Source organism: Telmatherina bonti, assembly GCF_933228915.1.
Source record: "Telmatherina bonti genome assembly, chromosome: 5".
NCBI classification, from domain to species: Eukaryota; Metazoa; Chordata; class Actinopteri; order Atheriniformes; family Telmatherinidae; genus Telmatherina; species Telmatherina bonti.
Genome location: NC_136623.1, coordinates 9,648,992 through 9,670,320, shown reverse-complemented (window position 1 = coordinate 9,670,320; position 21,329 = coordinate 9,648,992). Strand labels below are relative to the sequence as shown.

General features: G+C 41.0%; 1 protein-coding gene across 1 annotated transcript in view; it reads left to right on the top strand.

The window, feature by feature from the left end:
* Positions 1-21,329, top strand: part of znf385d (zinc finger protein 385D) — a 126,342-nt gene that overhangs the window by 92,247 nt on the left and 12,766 nt on the right. The window contains exons 5-6 of the mRNA XM_079240813.1: positions 12,471-12,752; positions 20,103-20,284. Of these exons, the coding sequence (XP_079096939.1) occupies positions 12,471-12,752; positions 20,103-20,284 (464 nt within the window). The remainder of the gene's footprint in view (positions 1-12,470; positions 12,753-20,102; positions 20,285-21,329) is intronic.

Below are 21,329 nucleotides of genomic sequence, written 5' to 3'. Positions count from 1 at the left end.
GCTGAGATAATGTAGTTTTTCCTCTTTTCTGCAAAGAAGATGCATACTCTGAAGACTTTTATTTCCCCAGCAGTCTTTAAATGGGAAATTCAGACATGCCTTTTCTCATTTACTTACTTTGAATACTGACAAGAAGAGAAGCGGGGGGGGGGGGGGGGGGGTCATAGGATGAATGAAATTTGACAGAACTCAAGAGCCATGAGGGATTTCTGTCCTTTAAGTTGTGACAGCATACAATAAAGCCCAATGATTTTAATTAAAGAGCCTAATCCAGCTTCATTGAGAAAGGTAGAAAGGTCTCTGGGGAGTCCTGTGATTGTCTGAAAGCTTAAGCAGAGTGGAAGGATTTCAGAGCTCAGTTTCTCCTCCATCTCCTCGGGAAATCTCAGGGGAGAGAGCGGCACAAATGGAGGGAAAGAGGAGGTTGTGTCTTGTCTCAAAGAGTATAAGCACCTGTCCTGAACTGCGCTTGTCTTAATTCTGTCAGTCATTGTTGCCTTTAGCTCTCCCACCCTCTCAGTTTCCCTCTTTCATCATGTCCGATATTCAATTACTTGTCTTTAATGTTATCTTCTCCTCTCACAGTTTCTCCCCTGCTTACCTTTCGTTCCTTCTTTCACCCGTTTGTTCGGGATCAGACTTTTCCATTTTCACTTTCATTTAACTCTTCTACGTCTTTCTCTGACTTCTAATTCCATCCTCTTTTGTCTCTCTTATCCCTCATTTTACCTGTCCTCAATCTCTATCTCTTTATTTCTCTTCCTCCTGCTCTGCTGTCGGGGCTCCGCTCGCCCGTCCCCAACTTTAGATTGATCACAGTCATTATCTCCATTAATGAGAGAGGATTGAGTTCTTAACTGGGCCTCGCAGAGCCCGCTAGGTCACACTGACTGGGGAGAAGGATTACTGGAGGCTTCCTGGATCGTGAGGCGTTCGAGGGCCAGCCAAAGTACACTTTAATCACCTGCCCCTCCAACTGCAAATGGCCCTTTAATGACATGGTGGTAGATGGGCTCACCCCAGCACAAGGGCAAATACTCCCGCCAGCAGGTCCAGCTGATAAACAGAAGCAGCAGAACCTTACTGATGACTGCAACTGATTTTCTTTTTATCTCACAAGATTTACATCCACAGAGATTAAAAATGCATGAACTGTGAGTCATAACAGCTGCTGCCTTAAATTGAATTCACTTGTTTCTTTGCATTAATTGTGCTGCCGGAGCGCAGAGGGGATTGCTTTGCAAACAAACAAATCCTTCTAAAGATGCCCGAGAATCTATATGTTCTTTGTTAAACAAACTTAATTGAATCCAGGCTCCAGGGTCATCCTGCTTCATGCCTGACAGGAAACAAAAGAGAGTTTTAAGAAGCCAAAAACAAATGAGACCATTTTAAATGTCAGCGTCATGAACCCGAACCACACCCAGGTGATTCATTCGTGTTATTTCATGTCAGACTCCAGTGTTAGAGCTGAGCAAACGAGTGAATTTCCCCTCTTTTTGGACGCCATCTGCTCCCTTCTGCTTTAAGGTATTTGTAAGTTCTGCTAAACAAGTCCTGTGTTCGCCTTCGGAAAGCTTTGCATCCATGTCCGAGGTGTCTGAAGCTTTACAAAGCAAACAAGAATCATACTACTAGTAGTCGTATTAATAAGCTAGATTTATTCCATCTTCTTTCTTAAAAATCTTTGCAAATGAAACATTTAAAGTGTGTCAAAAGTACGATTACTCAACCCACCAAACTTCCCTTTTAAAGAGCTGCTTTAGGAGTTTGGATGCAGACAGAGGGGGGTAAATATTTAAAACCCAACCATTAAGTATCCAGATGGGTCCAGGTTGCAACATAACAGTTGTCTGAGTGTATTAGGCCTGGAAATATAGACCAGGTTGCTGTTTATCTTTGATGTTTTTAGTAAAAAAGCCATTAGCTAGAACGTTCCTGATGGGCATAAACATCATTTTTATACCTTGAGGAGTGAAAAACACATCACTGTTTTTCAGTTGGATAAAAATGTGAGGAAACTGATGCTACGGGCACGCAGCTCCTGAATGCCAAACCATGCAAACATAGTGGAAAAATGGAATAAATCATCATTAACAAAGGCTACATAAGACCTGATGGACTCCTGACAGTTTTTCAGATTGGTTAGAGAAGCTGAAGGCAAAGAATCTCTGGCTCACGCGAGCACCAAGCGAACACAGTCTGGTCACCGCGCCGTTGAAAAGCTGCCCAGAACTCCAGGTGTGATGGCAGGCCGACGGCTGCCGATGGGCACGGAAACACTCGGCGAGCTTGCCGTGATGATTTCAGGTTGTTTTGAGGCTTGGCAGACCGCTGCAGACTGGGAATAGGTCATCGTTAATTGTGTGAAGCGAGGAGGTCGCTGCTGCTCTGCTCGCGGTATAAACATTACTCATCAGCCGTGACAAGGTCGGCCGTATCATACACACTTCTCTGATTGATTCTGCTTCTTGTGGTATTGCCAGAGCATGATGAGATTTAATGTGAAATGACATTTAGGCCGAGAACTTGTGTTTGATTATAAAACATATCACATGTAGAACCGTTGTCGTGATTTAAAAAGTCGCTGTTCTGCCTTCAGTATTTAGGAAAAAGAAAACATCTCATTTTCTCTTCATGACATGTTATAAAACAGGAGGGAGCGATTCTTTCTCATGCCAGATGTTCTTTCTTTAACTCACATTTTGCATTTTGCACAACTTTAGATGAAAATGCCAACAAACTTGTGCATGCACGTTTTACCTCACACATGTAGAAAACACTCACGGACACACAGGTGGAGGTCAATTACCTACAGCTGCTCCCCACTACTCCACCAGCGCTCAATCATCTGCTGGCAACTGTAATCAAAAGGCAGCCTTGCTTAAGGTCATGAGATGGACAGATGTTGTCAGGAGCACTTTGTGAAAGGTTATAAAAGCCGCGCAGCAGAAAGTCAGAGTGAAGAGGGAAAGCTGCTAAACCTGAACTGACAAGGTCGCTTCAGGTTTTACCAAAGCAGGAAAAGGAAAAAAAAAAGGGGTTGGATTTCTGAAAGGTGCTTTTTCAGGCCTTTTGGAAACAGTATAGTATATTTAGAGAAGGTAAAGATGGATAGAGAGATCAACCATCTCATGTCTGAGACAAAGTTTGCAGGTTTTCTGTCAAACTTGGCTCCAGGCATGTGGTGGTTGGCTTATTTGTAATCCAAACCAAAAGCACGGGAACGCAGGAACGGACTGATGGTGATCAGTTTCAAACTGTGTTTTCTCTGCTGGTGTTTGCAGACCTGACATCAGAGAGAGGAGAAATTCTGCAGGCTTCGCTGTGGGACATTCAGAACTCAACAATATTTCTCTGGTAGAAAAAAAAACACACACACACACACAACGGGAAGCAAACCTTCAAATAGTTGCCTGAAAAACACAGAAGTTCATCCTGGTTCTGCATCTGTTCTTGGTTCATCTGACTGGTTAGAGTTCAACACTGTAGAGCTAATGAAGGCTAACTCTGCATCTGTGTCGCATCTTGTTTCCTCCGCGTTCTGGTGAGCTTCTTGTGAAAGAAACAAAATCTGGACGAGTAAAACAAGAAAGCAGCTCCAGCTTTTATCATCGAATGAGCTTCAAATTTACCCACAACAAGGCAGGTTTATCTTTACGACACAATTCCACAACGGGGTGATTCAAAGTGCTTTACAGAGACTTTCTACGGTTAGAAAATAAGCATTCTTTTAAAATTAAACCAAGAAAGAAAGAAAAAGGAAAGAACACTTGATAAAAACAACCAAAATCCAGATCCATTCCAGGTAAAAGAAAATGCAGATTTAAAAAAAGAAAATGCAGATTTCCATGCAGCTGAGAGCAGGAGGGTCTTTCACCTGGATGTTCCAGCTCATCCGAGGCTTTCTGCGAGTTTCTGATAAAAGGCAGCTCTGGTTCTGACTCTGAGGACTGATAAAAGACCAGATCCAGATGACTAGAGGGTCTGGTAGTGTAGCTTAATACTGGGTCAAGAGGCCTCTGGTGTACTTTGGTCCATTGGGAGTTTCATAGACCAGCAACAGAACTTTAAAGTCAGGTGTAAAGAACTCAGAACTGAACAGATGTGGTCCACTTTAGTTGTTTAAGTGAGGACTGGATCAGCAGAGTGTGAATTAGCAGCAGTCAAGCCCCCTGGATTTGGAGCCTGGTCTAGTTTTTCCAGGTCCTGCTGTGGCATCAGATCTCCTCGCCTTGATGCATTCAGGTGACAGTAGGAAGATTGTGTTGTTCCCTTCATGTGCTTTTCAGAATGCAGGTCTGAGTCTATCACAACAGCCAGATTTCTGGCCTGGTTGGTGCTTTTTAGGTTTGCAGCGACCTTTCGTCATTTCTCCTCTCTTCTTCACCTCAGTTTTGTTTTTGGAGCCGAAGCTAACAAAGCGATCGCTGCACTTCTTGATGCTTTGACTCCTTCAGATCTCCTTTATATGCAAACAAAAGCTTCACACCTGTCACTTTTCTCGACGGTTTTTGGGAAATCTTGGCCTCCTTTTGTGATTTTTACAAGCAATCCTCATCAGTTTCATTCAGTTTTTTTAAGGCCACACCCACTTTGGCGTCCAGTGAGCTGGGTGGACCGCTACTTCAGCTTTTGCACAACTCTTAAAGGCAGATGTGAAGTCCCATGCAGATGCTTCATCCAGTCAGTTCCAGTATTTCCCACATGTCATGAAGAAAAACCATCTGGTGCATCAGAACATGTTGAAGCAAGTTTTCCATCATTATTCCCTGCAGAAGATCACTGAAACTTTTGGAAGCATGTTGTAAATGTTGTGTCTGTTGCTGCTGAACATGTGCGTCAAGACTTAAACCTTTTTCACTCTGGACACAAAGAAAAACCCACCAACAGCCACTGATATCTGGCTTTTGTCTACAGCGGGAAATGGATTAAATGCATCAAATGAATGCAGCAGTCGTGGACATTTACTGGTTCCAGCACCAACACGCAGTTCCACACAGCACTGTGCTGGGGGCTGCAAATGCAGGCACAGATCAATTCTTCTTTACAGAAACAAGCTTTTACTGACTGCAGTGTTTTAAAAGGCTGTGAAACTGACAGATGAAGCGTTACTGGCAGCTCTCTCAGCTCCAGATTAAAAATGGTTCCAATTTCCTCATTTATTGTGCTTATCGGAAAGCGTGAAGGTAGCTTACAGGACTGGTTCTGGGTGTACCGTAACCTTTTCTTCACAAAGCCTAACTCTCTGCCTCCTGTCTAAAATGACACATGAAATAAACAAAAGTATATCTTCACAACTAAAGACTTGAAAAGGTTGAAAAGAAAGTTTTGACGTGAGATTAGCGCAAAAGTACGGAAGCATGTTATGACGTGATAGTTTTATTGTGAAAACGTAAAACACCTTGAACGCTGGAGGGATTACATCTCTCGGCTGGCCTGGGAACGCCTCGGGATCCCCCCCGCAGAGTTGGCAAATGTAGCTGGGGAGAGGGAAGTCTGGGCTTCCCTGCTCAGGCTGCTGCCCAGCGACCCGACCCCGGATAAGCGGTAGGAGATGGATGGCACTTGAATGCAACTAAGATTATGTAGTTTGTATTCATAGCGTTTCTCGTGCCGTTCAAGTTTCAATCAGAAATGATGCCACGTCAAGAGGACCGGACTCATTCTTCCTTCTGTACAGACCCATGCCTTTTAAAACGGTCCTTAAAGTACGCATACGTATTACAATGTCACCCAAAGTGCTCCAAAGCACCAAAATTTCACAATATCGCAACCTAAGTATGAAGAAAAACTCTATCAAGTCCTGTAAAGGAGCCATTTGTGATCTCCTATCCACCCCGCACCAAAGTTCCTCATCTAAAGTAAAAAATGACCAATGTTCACTGTTACGTCCTATTACTTGTGATGCAAAACTGACTGTGTGATCTCCACTAGACCATTGGTTGACTGCCTTGTTTCCACGCTGCTACTGGCTGCACTGCTCCTTCGCTGCCTCGTCATCATCTTCAGCTCGTCAGCTCTATTTAAGGAGCAGGCTGGCGATCATTCAGGGCAGCTGAGTGTTGATGGCTCAGTTTGCCTCACTTTGTCTGGTTGTCAGCCTGGAAAGTGGTTTTGGGGTGTAGTGCGGATTCGTACTTTGTATCTTTGTGTTTGTGAGCCCAGTAGGGGTGTTTTGTGACCTGTCTTAAATAACTGTGGTTTTGTTGTGAATAGTTTGTCACCCTTTTTGTTGTTCAGGGTGTGACGTGAAGCCTGTTACAATTTTGTGTTGGTTATATTAATTATTCCTGCCTGGTTGTCACGGACAACAACATTCACGCCCGCAAATAAACACTTTTTTATTTAAAAAGAACTCATTTGTGGGTTTAATGCTCACAAACCTCTCCCCCTTTCACTGGCAAGCTGGGGGTTTGTAACATTCACGTTTTCAGATACGTTTTACGTTTTTACAATAAAACTATCACGTTATAACGTGATAAGGCCCAAACATGTTTTTATTAGGATGACAGCTCTACGCTTCTGTACAAAAGTACGCAGTTCTGTGTCAGAGTAAAGTAATCTTGAAATCAGTAGAAATTTAAATAAAAATCACCACATTCCTTCCAGACACCGGCCCAGTTCATCTAGGAGTTAGTATTCGCAGGCTGCACGGCGATTAGTGGTTAGCATTGTGGCCTCTAAGAAGGTTGCTGGTTCGATCCTTGGCTTTGTGGACGTTAGATTAAATGCAAGGTCAACTTCTGCACTTGGTAAACAATATCTGTTTCAGTAACATGGCAACTGTATGGACAACAGGCAACAGGTATCTAACCTTGGACAGTGTATAATTAGCAACCTGCCTTCCCATGTAAAGAAGTGTTGCTGCAGAGATGGGCCAACATAAGCAGAGGGCTTCTTCTGAAGAGAGGCCTTCCTTGTTCCACACTGAAGCTATGTCAGTCTGTGTGATAAAGTAGTCTCTTCTGCTAATCAGCTGCTGTGTCCTCCATGTTGCATCAAAATAGTATGAAATATTCCACATCAGCTCAAACAGTGGCCTTACTGTGTGGAATCGGCATGTTCTCGTTGGTTCTCTCTGGCTTCCTCCCACCAAGACATGCATATTAGGTGAAATGGTTACTTTAAACCAGGCCTCTTCAAATGGCGGCCCGTGGGCCACATGCCGCCCAGAACCAACTTCTATGTGGTCCAGATTATGCAAAAAAATAGAGATAATAATCAAGAACCTTCAGTCATTCCTTTGCTGATTAAGTAGCCTAAAATGCTACAGTTGTGCAGACCATGAATGCAACACTTGGTTGCTTAGCAACATTAACCCCAGAGCGTGTTGTTGTGTTTTGAAGTTGTGGCGCAAGCAAACATGTCGCTCTTTTGTCATTGAAAACCGCAGATTTAACCCCACCTGGACTGATATGTATTTGTTTATTTTGCCGTCACATTTGAGCGCCAAACCGATGTGTTTAATATGAGTGTGTGGCGGTGTGTAAGGATTATAACGTGAGGAGGCACCACATCGAGAAGTTTAGTTTGATATGACCTTTTTATGCTAAAAGTTAGGTTAAAAAAAAAAGGCTCTGACTGGAATTTCTATTATTTTATTTTGTGCATTTGCCCTTGTCATGTGGGACTTAATTTAAAATAGAAAAATTAATAAACTGCTTACTTTTCAAAATGTAAATGTTTCTTTATTTAATAAATTTATTTATTTTTACTGATTTATTTTCCATTACTGTATTTACTGGCTCTGATCATTTTTTGTATTTTAAAATCTGGCCAACCTGAATATCTAACTGAGTAGCCCTGCTTTAAATTGTCCCTAGGAGTGAGTGTAAATGCTTGTTTATCTCTCTGTGTGGCCCTGCGACGGACTGGTGACCTCTTGCCCAATGATTGCTAAGATAGAATTCACAACCCTTAATCGGACAAAGCGATTTGGAAAATGAATGAGTGAATGTCTGCTGCACAGGTAAATATGTGAAGAACCCATCAGCAGATGTTAATATCCAGGGATAGCCCTCAAATTCACCACGAGGATCCAGAGAGACATGAAGCTCATGATAGGTCATAAGAGTTAACACTTCATGATATAACCTTCATCGTCTCCATGGAAACCAGCATCTCCATGATTCATGCCAAACAAGGACAAAGGAGACACATTAGCAGTGCTTTTCAAAGCTGTTATCAAACTTTTCACCACAAAACAGCAAAAGTAAGACATGATTTCTGATTGTTTTCCTTCTTTACTTCTCTTCGGCTCGCCGAAGAGAAGTAAAGAAAAACATCGTTGTCATCAGCAGAGTCTCTCCTTTCAGACGACACATGGTTGGTGTGGTTTTGCTTGAAGTGGAGACATTTGCAGAAGCTCCAAAGTGGACAGTGATGTTCTCGTAATGGCTTGGGGTTTGAACTGTAGTTGATGGAAGGTGTTTTTTTGCAGTGATACATGTTGGAACTGGTGTCCAGAGAAACAGAAGGTCGCCACCTGGGACTCTCTAGCCCTGGGTATCTAAATATGTTGTCTTCAGAGAGACATTTCTGATGAGGTCAGATGTGATTTGAGGGACTACAGTAGATCTGCTGCTTTTTCCTGATGAAATAAGCCAACTGAGGCATTTTGGGAGAAATTTTCCAGTGGATTTATTACAGAAAGACATGTGAAGACATACTTATGCATGCAAACTGGCCAGGAAACACTTCAGGATGCCCAGAAGAAGGTGGGTGGGTGGAAGAACATATGGCTACTTGACCGCATGGTTCAGATCTGAAAGAAATGGAGGAAAATAGCTGGGTGAGGTATTGTTTAAAGTATTTGCCTTTTCCTGCTATGTGCATTTTAGTTGTATCTAGTTTATAACATAATAAATGATCAGAAAAACCCATATGAGAACAAACTGTATGAGTATAAAGAAAAAGCAGGAAGAGATGAAAGAAAGGAAAACTGCAACAGGTGGATCAAAATACAACACGGCACGACTTGGTTCATAATAATTTAGTGCAGCTGGCTTCCAGGTTGACATTACGTCCTGATATGTTCCATAAAACGTTCCCCAAATCTGTAAAAACCTGAAGTAGGAATTGGAAAAAGAGTTTCCTTGAGATGGAAACAGGAAAGCACGACGTAAGGAAAGCGATTTCCACCTGCACCAAACACAAGGAGTTGATGTAAAGCTGGAGAAAAAGTTAAGCAGCGATGAGAATCCAGATACTGCAGCTGGAGCAGGAAAGTTTTCAACCATATCATGCTGAAGAAATTAGAAATGTAGAATAAAAAAGAACTTCAGCGATGACCTGATGCCTCAGCACCTGACTCGCTTATCGCAGAAGGAAAAATCCTGTCAAATCTGGAGCGATTTGGCTCCAAGTGGATGAGTTTAACTTCCAGACCAGGCTTTAATTCCACATAAACGTCTCGGCGACAGCTCATCTGAGACCTGCACACCCTGATTCTCACACGGAAAAACCTTCCAGGCTGCAGGACTTCTGCCTTTCTCCTCCTCTTTCTGTTTGCATCCCGTAAAGCTTCGTCATGTCGCGTTGAAGCTTTTCTGGAAAAGTTTTCGTTTCGTCGCACGTTCTCACCTTCGTAAACAAGCCTCCGGTTTTATATCTCTTTACTTCCCAGCTCCGGCTCATTCCCGCTCGGCCTGCATTCAGAACATGCAGCGAGGTTTGTCATCGTGCCGCAGATTTCATAGCAGGAGTCAGTCGAGTGTAAAAGAGAGAATTATAACGATGAATGTGCCTCAAATCCATTCCAAGAGGTTAATGGACTGGATGCTCACGAACGCTGAAATCCCAGAAAGAGAAAGAAAAACGGGTATTTACATACATTAGAAGCATTTAGTAGAAGCATTAATAAAGCCTGTCTGTTAAATATATCAGCTTTTATCCTTTTATGACATAAAAAAAAGCTGTTTTTTAAAATTTAATCCTAAAAAATAAACGTGTTTTTATCCACAAACAGAACGACATTTCCCAACCTTTGGTCTCATCCGTGTCACGGTGTAACTTGAAAGCAGGCTTTATTAGCGCCAACTGCCTGAGTTGAGTTGTGCTACATGAGAACCTTATTTAATGGCCCACAAAAACAGCATGACATGATTGACTATTGATTTTCTCTCCTGGCCGATCTTCATTCCGGGACGCCAGAACGCGGGGAACTCGGAGGCATTGGCATCGATCAGGCGGCGCCGCCAAGGCGAAATTTCATTTTGGTAAATGTGGCAGGACGGCTGCGGATTCGATAGTCTTGACGTGTGGTGTTGTTTTATCAGTCAAATATATTGATCTGCTGCCGTCTTTGTTCCTAAAAATATCAGCCGTTTCTTTTTCAGGCAGCTGCGGCTGTGTGTGTGTTAACGTGATCCGTCGTGGCGTGGTGGATGACAGGTCTCGTTCTGCAGCTTCTCAGCTCATTAAGGCTGCAGACAACCTCTACATTAATTGATGTGAAGATAAACAACACGGCTGATCGCTTTTGTTCTTCTAGAGCGGAGAACATTTCTATCATCATACACAGAAATCAGCGACTTGTGGCGTTGAGAGCTGATCTGGAATCAGATGCGTTGAGTCTGAACACACACACCTCCCCGTTTGGCTCGTGTTGAATCAGTTTTTCTGCCTCGCTTGATTTCATTTCCACCACATGAAGCTACGTAGAGATAAGTCCTTCCTGTTGAATTTCCTGTTTTAGGGTTTATTTTGAGAACAGTTTCCTGGCAGGCAGCTCAGATCTGCAGCAGCTGCTGGTGTGTAAATAGCACACACACAGAAAATACACACTGGACACTTTATTCAATGGGTTGTTAATACAAATAACTAATTAGCCAATCACACGGCAGCAACTTGAGATGGTGCACTGAGGTTCAAACTGAGCATCAGAGTGAGGAAGAAAAGGGGATTTAGGTGACTGAAGGTGTCGTGGTTGTTTAGGAAACTCCTGGGATGTCCACACACAACCGTCTCTGTGGTTTAGAGAAAACGACCTGAAAAAAAAAAGTCCAGTTAGAATCAGCTGTCTGGATGGGAACGTCTCGTTGATTTCAGAGGGGAGTGGACAGACTGGAGATGATAGAAATAAGCCCTGGTTCCAATCGAGGTGTGCAGTACATCATCTCTGAACACACTCAACCCGTCCAGCCTGGAAGCAGATGGTCTCCAGCAGCAGAAGACCACAGCGGGTTCCCTCCTGTCAGTAAGAACAGGAAACTGAGGCTACAATTCACACAGACTCACCAGAACTGGACAATAGAAGATGGAGAAACGTTGCTGGTCTGATGAGTCTCCAGTTCAGCTCCACATTCACATGGTAGGATCAGAATCTGCTGGAAACATCATGACAACATGGATCCATCCTGCTCTGGTTGCTGCTGTGTGTGTGTGTGTGTATGGTGGCAGATTGGGCGGCATTTTCTTGCCCCACTTGTCCATGCCTTTATGTCCATAGTTAATCATAATTTAAATATTTTTATGTTTCATGTACAAGACGATTGAAAATGCTTCAAATCAAACATTTGAAGCAGAGGCGGCATTATAAAGTAATGTAAAAACTAAGAAATTAAATTAATTAATTTTTTTTTTTTTTTATAGTTTGTTTCGCCTGCAGTGTGTTGGACGAGCATGTTATTTATAAGGCGTGTTATCATACAAAAAGTAGCATAAAATCATTGACATCAAAACAAATTAAATTAAAAACACAAGTTTTCAAACACCCAAATGCACGAGCCAAAGATTCTCAAAAACACACACCTACAGTCGTGGAAAATTTGTAAATGTCATGTTTATTTAATGCTACAACTGAAGCCATGGATGTGTGTGTGTATCTGCATCAAAAAGGTCCTTTTTGGTGTTGGAAGCTGCAGAGAATATTTCGTTTTTTTCAAGAAAATGTTCATTTCCGAGGTCTGATGCATCGTTTTGCAGCACCTAAACTGTGGAAAGAGCTTCCTTTACACGTTAAACAGGCCTCCACTATATCTGCTTTTAAATCTGCACTGAAGACCCGTTTGTTTAAGCTGGCTTTCCATTCAATAAGTTGACTTTTTAGATCTGATTTTATTTTGATTGTTTTAATTTAATTGCTTTTATTTATTTTTTTATTTGATTGTTTTTAGATGTCTGAATTTTTTTTTATGTTGTCCTAATGTATGTTATTTATTCTGTTTCTTTTTAACCCCCCACAATGTGGCACTTTGGTCAACATTGTTGTTTTTAAAGTGCCTTATAAATAAAGTTGTATTGTATTGTATCAATTCAGTGTCATTTTTTTCCCCTTACAAAATAAAATCATGTTCTAATAATTATTAATCTACATTTGGAAAATGTGAAAACTCCACATGAACTCAGATCTGCTGGTATTTATTCACCTTGCTCTGTTTCAGCTCTCCTCTCCGCCTTTACTTTGTGGCGTGTTACGTAAATATTCCAAAAGCAGAATGAATGAAGTTTTTCTGCAACACTTACAGATGGCGTCTGTGGAACGACACCGTCTCCTGTGACGAGGCCGGCGCCTCCCTTGGCTGCATCGCCGGCACCTGTTGCCCCGCTGAGCGCCACGGCGGCCCCGGAGACGACCTCGGCTGCTGGAGGAGACGAGAGGCCATCAAACACAGGCTCGTCCTCGGAAGCAGAGCCGGACCATGAGGCCGAGCCGGAGACGGAGGAGGAGAAAGCTCGCCGTCTTCTCTACTGCTCGCTCTGTAAAGTGGCGGTGAACTCGGCTTCACAGCTGGACGCTCACAACAGCGGTAAGACCACATGGCAAGGGGGGGGTTTACCTGCTTGGTTACGTTCAGATATTCTCTTTTACTGATTTCTGGGCAGGTTTATCTTCTCTGCTTTTATCTCACGCTGCTATCAATCAATTTCAGGCCTTAAAGAAAAAGACTAAACACAGTCTCAGGAGGAAGCTTTGATCATCCTTCATCCAAAAGCAAACGTCTTCTTTATTTGCTGCGTCGAGCTCATTTCTAACGGCAAACGAAGCCTTTGTTCCTCATGAACAACGTCCCACTCCTTGTTTTCTCTGATAGATTTGTCAATGGAAGCATTTCATGTCTGTTTTCAGTGAAACAGCAACAACTCCGGATTCCTTGCCAGCAGATTTTTGGTCACTATGCATCCCAGAAGTGATCGAAAAGCACCTCGTGATCTCACGATGGAATTTTTTTAAAAGAAGGAATCCAATCCTTTATTAACCATCCAGCTGGGCTTTTATTTTACAGCCTATTATTGTCACAGTGGTGTCTTTGCAGCGGTTGTCAAATATTCCACTTGCTTCCAGTAAAGAGAGTCAGACTCCTTCCTTCAGGGGTTGAGACTAGTTGATAATGACAGTTTTGCAGAGAAATGGAACTTCAACGCTTCAACCTGCTGGATATTTTACATATCTGAGCCGAAGCCATTGAAGCGAAATGCAGAATGAAGCGTTGGCTCCCGGCTGGTGGAAGAACGGCTAAAGGATAAAATCCGGCTGAAAAAACTGCACTTTGAAAGGAATTTCTGGAATAATGGCCTGCGTGCTGCCATCTTCTCTAATGAGCATCGCTGTGAGGGTATCCCATCAGTCACTGGGAGGGGTCTACTGGTAATGATGGTTGGATTATCCATCTTGTTCAGAAAAAAATATTGTTTTTTTTAAACAGTCCTATGATGTCTTTCAATATAAAAGCATCTGGTAATGACAAAATGTCATTGTTCCCCTCCATGAGCGCCAAAAAGTTTTGCTCTATTTTATTACATAGAAAACTACACTTATTCATTTACAATGAAAATTTTAATTCATAAATGCATAAAGAAGAAAAGCACCATGAGAGCGCAGATCTCCGCCAAGCAGATCATTTCCACCCACATCGTGATTTCCACTCTGTTAGAGCCTTAAATTTATTTCATGCTGTTAATATAAACTACCAGAGTCATTACATGCATTTCCATTACACATAGATTTATGCAAAAAACTAAATATTGCAACAAAATAAAAACTGCTATGGAAACAGCTACATTTCAACAAAAGATGGAAATATCACTTAAAAGTTTGTATGCTCTAATGAGGTAGTTTTTTTAGACATTTAGATATAGAAATAAATTTTTAAAAAGTAATGGAAACACTTTTCAAATTTACGTGTCCCCGGATGTGACATGGAGGGTCATGTGACCAGTTTATTTCCAGTAAAGATGGTGCGATGTGCAACAAACCAGCAAATCTCAGAGTTTTGTTCACTGGAAACACCTGCAAATCGCAATTGTTGTTTGTCCAAACTCAGAAAAATTGTTTTTATTTTGCAAAAAAAATGTCATGGAAACTCAGATGCATACCTTTAGCATCTCAAACAAAAATGACAATTTATTATCAAATATTTAATAGAAACATAACAACCTTGTTGCTTTTTCTTTTTAATTTTAACAGTAAAAACTCTTTGGATCTGTGTGAATGATGACGATGTGTAAAAATAACTCTGAGGGGTGAAAAATCCCTTTAAAACGTCTTGTGTGGACGAGTTTATAAAAAAGTCCACCCAGTCATTTTTACGTAAAGTTGCTGATAGACATAAATGTGGGCAAAACATGACCCTTGACCTTATATTTAAACACCCAAAACACCTTTCCTTTTAAAGCTTTTATTTGTTTTGGTACATGGCTCAGCCATGTTGGATCAGGAGGGTTTGAGTCCAATGACAGCCTGGCGTCATCTTCTTGATCACTGAGAAAAACTTAAAAAACACAAAGTTTTCACCTAGAATGTGTCATAATGGTGGCGGAGGTGTGGGCCCAAATGCAGGAGACGGGAGTCAGGCATGCAGAATGAAGAGGGTTTTAATCCAGGACGCAAATGAAGGCAGACGTGACACGGGGAACTGAACGAGAAACAAACACAAGGAACTATGGGTAAATTAACACAGAGCGTTTTCACAATGATCCAGCGACTAGGAACAAAAACCATGCAGTATATACTCACACAAACAACAAGACACAGATGGAATGACTTAACTAATGAGTCCAGGTGAGCTAATGAGCAGGAAACCAAAACAGGAAACTCAACATCAGGAAAACAGGAAAACTACAAACTAAAACAGGAAACTAGAGATCAGGAAACCAGGAGAACTAAAAACTAAAACAGGAAACTAGACATCAGGAAACCAGGAGAACTAAAAACTAAAACAGGAAACTCAACATCAGGAAAACAGAAGAACTAAAAACTAAAACAGGAAACTCAACATCAGGAAAACAGGAAAACTACAAACTAAAACAGGAAACTAGAGATCAAGAAACTAGGAAAACTACAAACTAAAACAGGAAACTAGAGATCAGGAAACCAGGAAAACTACGAACTAAAACAGGAAACTAGAGATCAGGAAACCAGGAAAACTACAAACTAAAACAGGAAACTAGACATCAGGAAACCAGGAAAACTAAAAACTAAAACAGGAAACTCAACATCAGGAAAACAGGAGAACTAAAAACTAAAACAGGAAACTCAACATCAGGAAAACAGGAAAACTACAAACTAAAACAGGAAACTAGAGATCAAGAAACTAGGAAAACTACAAACTAAAACAGGAAACTAGAGATCAGGAAACCAGGAAAACTACAAACTAAAACAGGAAACTAGACATCAGGAAACCAGGAGAACTAAAAACTAAAACAGGAAACTCAACATCAGGAAAACAGGAGAACTACAAACTAAAACAGGAAACTAGAGATCAAGAAACTAGGAAAACTACAAACTAAAACAGGAAACTAGAGATCAGGAAACCAGGAGAACTAAAAACTAAAACAGGAAACTAGACATCAGGAAACCAGGAGAACTAAAAACTAAAACAGGAAACTCAACATCAGGAAAACAGGAGAACTAAAAACTAAAACAGGAAACTCAACATCAGGAAAACAGGAAAACTACAAACTAAAACAGGAAACTAGAGATCAAGAAACTAGGAAAACTACAAACTAAAACAGGAAACTAGAGATCAGGAAACCAGGAAAACTACAAACTAAAACAGGAAACTAGACATCAGGAAACCAGGAGAACTAAAAACTAAAACAGGAAACTCAACATCAGGAAAACAGGAGAACTAAAAACTAAAACAGGAAACTCAACATCAGGAAAACAGGAAAACTACAAACTAAAACAGGAAACTAGAGATCAAGAAACTAGGAAAACTACAAACTAAAACAGGAAACTAGAGATCAAGAAACTAGGAAAACTACAAACTAAAACAGGAAACTAGAGATCAGGAAACCAGGAAAACTAAAAACTAAAACAGGAAACTCAACATCAGGAAAACAGGAAAACTACAAACTAAAACAGGAAACTAGACATCAAGAAACCAGGAAAACTACGAACTAAAACAGGAAACTAGACATCAGGAAACCAGGAGAACTAAAAACTAAAACAGGAAACTCAACATCAGGAAAACAGGAAAACTACAAACTAAAACAGGAAACTAGACATCAAGAAACCAGGAAAACTACGAACTAAAACAGGAAACTAGACATCAGGAAACCAGGAGAACTAAAAACTAAAACAGGAAACTCAACATCAGGAAAACAGGAAAACTACAAACTAAAACAGGAAACTAGACATCAGGAAACCAGGAAAACTAAAAACTAAAACAGGAAACTAGACATGAGGAAACCAGGAGAACTAAAAACTAAAACAGGAAACTCAACATCAGGAAAACAGGAAAACTACAAACTAAAACAGGAAACTAGACATCAAGAAACTAGGAAAACTACAAACTAAAACAGGAAACTCAACATCAGGAAACCAGGAAAACTACGAACTAAAACAGGAAACTAGACATCAGGAAACCAGGAGAACTAAAAACTAAAACAGGAAACTCAACATCAGGAAAACAGGAAAACTACAAACTAAAACAGGAAACTAGACATCAAGAAACCAGGAAAACTACGAACTAAAACAGGAAACTAGACATCAGGAAACCAGGAGAACTAAAAACTAAAACAGAAAACTCAACATCAGGAAAACAGGAAAACTACAAACTAAAACAGGAAACTAGAGATCAAGAAACTAGGAAAACTACAAACTAAAACAGGAAACTAGAGATCAGGAAACCAGGAAAACTACGAACTAAAACAGGAAACTAGACATCAGGAAACCAGGAGAACTAAAAACTAAAACAGGAAACTCAACATCAGGAAAACAGGAAAACTACAAACTAAAACAGGAAACTAGACATCAGGAAACCAGGAAAACTAAAAACTAAAACAGGAAACTCAACATCAGGAAAACAGGAAAACTACAAACTAAAACAGGAAACTAGACATCAAGAAACCAGGAAAACTACGAACTAAAACAGGAAACTAGACATCAGGAAACCAGGAGAACTAAAAACTAAAACAGGAAACTCAACATCAGGAAAACAGGAAAACTACAAACTAAAACAGGAAACTAGACATCAGGAAACCAGGAAAACTAAAAACTAAAACAGGAAACTAGACATCAGGAAACCAGGAGAACTAAAAACTAAAACAGGAAACTCAACATCAGGAAAACAGGAAAACTACAAACTAAAACAGGAAACTAGACATCAAGAAACTAGGAAAACTACAAACTAAAACAGGAAACTCAACATCAGGAAACCAGGAAAACTACGAACTAAAACAGGAAACTAGACATCAGGAAACCAGGAGAACTAAAAACTAAAACAGGAAACTCAACATCAGGAAAACAGGAAAACTACAAACTAAAACAGGAAACTAGACATCAAGAAACCAGGAAAACTACGAACTAAAACAGGAAACTAGACATCAGGAAACCAGGAGAACTAAAAACTAAAACAGAATACTCAACATCAGGAAAACAGGAAAACTACAAACTAAAACAGGAAACTAGAGATCAAGAAACTAGGAAAACTACAAACTAAAACAGGAAACTAGAGATCAGGAAACCAGGAAAACTACGAACTAAAACAGGAAACTAGACATCAGGAAACCAGGAGAACTAAAAACTAAAACAGGAAACTCAACATCAGGAAAACAGGAAAACTACAAACTAAAACAGGAAACTAGACATCAGGAAACCAGGAAAACTAAAAACTAAAACAGGAAACTCAACATCAGGAAAACAGGAAAACTACAATCTAAACCAGGAAACTAGATATCAGGAAACCAGGAAAACTAAAAACTAAAACAGGAAACCAGAACTAAGATACAAAACAAGAAACTGAGACCAAACCCACAGGACACAGAACATGACAGAATGGAGCTCCCTCTCGACTTGTCTGTCAGCTGTTTGATAGGAAAACATGATGATGTCAGTCCCTGCTTTCCTCCACTGGTGATATGTGTTGAATAAAACCAGAGGATTTTATTCTGGTGGTCTGAGGGTCATTCAGTTGTCATTTTTCCGTGATGAATGGCTTCTGTCTCCTCACTTGCTGGCCAGCCTGATTGAGAGCCACCTTCATCATGACCAGCAGCTTTTTCATCACCTCTCTAAGCTAACAACTCAAATGCCTTCCATTATTGTTGAATGGCACCACATAACTTTCCATCCTTAAAAGTCCTTCTGATGGCACATCGGCATTGTTTATTCCCTGGTTGCCCTGCAGCATTATGAGGTTGAGGAACTGCATCCATTATGCTTTACAGCACCGCCTCACACGCTCGTAACTGGACAGCAACACTCTGGCTATGGCTGATTCAGTGAAGCAAAATGTCATCAGGAGAGAGGAAAGGCGAGAAAACGTGATAATCAAATCATCAAATCAACTCAAAGTTGATTTCTACAACACTTTTCATACAAAAGTAGCACAAAGTGCTTTACAGAATAAAAAGCAAAGCTAAAATAAGGTTAAAAACACACCTTTACATACAAAAACATATAATTTACCCAGTCTAACACATACACTCACTTTTTCACACACACTCACATAGGTAAAACAAATAAAACACTCATCCAACCCCTCAGAACATTAGAACCCAACACCAGACTCAGTGGACAATGAGGAAGCCATATCTTAGTGCTCCATCCACGCCAGGACACTAATCATGACTACAGAGGCCACCGCTGCAAGATCCACCCAATCCATGGCAGGTCGGTGCGCCCACCACCAGGGCCGGATCAAAAGTGCACAGGCCCCTGGGCCCAGAGTGTTTGAGGGGGCCCCTTCCCCACCGCAACATTGTGAAAACTGTGAATGATACACTGTGAAATGACATTTCTAACATTTCTCAGCCACTGGTACCAACAGCAATACCCTAGACACAGTGGTGTAACTATCTGGCTTTTATGTACATTTTGTTTCATGTCCAAACTGCTGGTGTTTGCCCTTTGTGAGCCCCAAGTGGGCGTGGGCCCCTGGGCCCGTGCCCATAATGCCAATTGGATAATCCGGCCTTGCCCACCATGACCCATTAGGACAGTAATAACAATGATAAACGTGCAACTCTAAGACTCAATGCATCATGTGTGAAATAGTTTCCGATCAGGTGGTACAGGAACCTCCAGGAACAAGAGTTTATTTGTGCTACAAAGGGTGTTGACATTGAGGCAAAGCAGATTCTGTGTCTCATACTCCAAAAAATGGTTGTTTTGCTTCATCATGAAAAAGAATAAAGTCATAAGTGAAAAATTAAGAGGAAAGTGCTTTAAAAAAAAAAAGTTCATTCACACTACAAAAACTCAGCCTTAAAAAACAAGAAAAAAAAATACAAAAATGAGGTAAATGTTGCTTAAAATAAGATAAATTATCTTCCAACACAACAAGAAAATATGGCTTGTCAAGACTTCCCAAAACAAGTAAAATCACTCTTAAAACAAGAGAAATTCTCTGGGATGAAAACTAAGAATTATCTTACCTTTAAAAAGATAAGCATGTGTGTACTCAATTTAAGATTTTTAATCTTACTTAGATTTCAGTTTTCACAATGCAGAAGTAAAACGCAACCAGAAGGTCAAATATGTAACTTCCACCAGTGGCTTTAAAAAGGTTCTGCACGTTCTTTGATCAGGGCTGTTTCCAAGCGGACCGGTTCACGCTCACCCTCGTTTTTCCTCACAGAACCTTCCTCCTCAGGCTGCATCTCCATGGCGACAGTCATGTTCTGACAAGGCTGTCTCCTGTTTTAACCTGCAGGCACGAAGCACAAGACCATGCTGGAGGCCCGGAGTGGCGTGGGCGCCATCAAGTCGTTTCCTCGACCGGGAGTCAAAAGCAAATTGGCTACATCCTCCAAATCATCAACAGGCCTGCAGAACAAAACCTTTTACTGTGAGACGTGTGATGTGCATGTCAATTCAGAGATTCAGCTAAAACAGGTGAGACTTTCAGGTGGAATACGCCAGGATGGGGATTTCTTTTTTTTTTTTTTTTTTTTCTTTTCTTCTTTTTTTTTTGTCTTGTCCAGCATTTAAGCAGGCAGAATGATTTTCTGGATGCTGTGTTCTGATGGGCAAATTTACTTTGCCAAGGGAAGCATCATAGATACAATGCTCCCCTTGATATTGGATCTGGATCTGAATTCTTATTTTCTTTTTCTATTTATTTTACATAATTGTTTGTATTATGAAGTTTGTACTGCTGGACTGGACCGGAGAGGACAGAAGAGGGACAGAAAGAGAACTGAGAAGAAGAGAAAACACCTCGTAGAGAGAAAAAGAGAGAGAGAGAGAAAGAGAAAAAGAAAGAATAAGAAAGAGAACAACCTACATACATTTGCATTATTCTCTGTGTCTTCGGACTGCGTCATTTGTGGCGGGTTCCGGAGTTACATGACCTTTTTTACCCTCGACTCCCCCCCCCCCCCCCCCCCCCCCATTATCCTAATGTTCTTACCTGTTATAAGGCAGCGCCGGTAAAACTGGCTGCTAAGTTTCAGCTCGGTTCTGGATTATTCTTTTTGTCATTAATGTTACATGTCTGTTTGTCAAACATTGGACGAGCTGGCTTGAACTTTGAATTTCCCCTGGGGATGAATAAAGTATCTTTGATTTGATGTACATCAGCACACACACACACCCGCCTATATTTACACACATCCATACACATATACACACTGGAGTCATGTTCCCCCTGTAGGAGAATGAAGCCATCAGGAGAACATAGGACTCACAAGCTAAATCAGACATACAGGAAGAAAACGAGCTGCTGCTTGTGAATAAACCTGCTAATGACAGATGTCACATACAGATTTTACATACAGAAGTCACATACAGATGTTACATGCAGATGTTACATGCAGATGTTACATGCAGAAGTCACATACAGATGTCACATACAGATTTTACATACAGAAGTCACATACAGATGTTACATGCAGATGTTACATACAGATGTCACATACAGATGTTACATACAGATGTG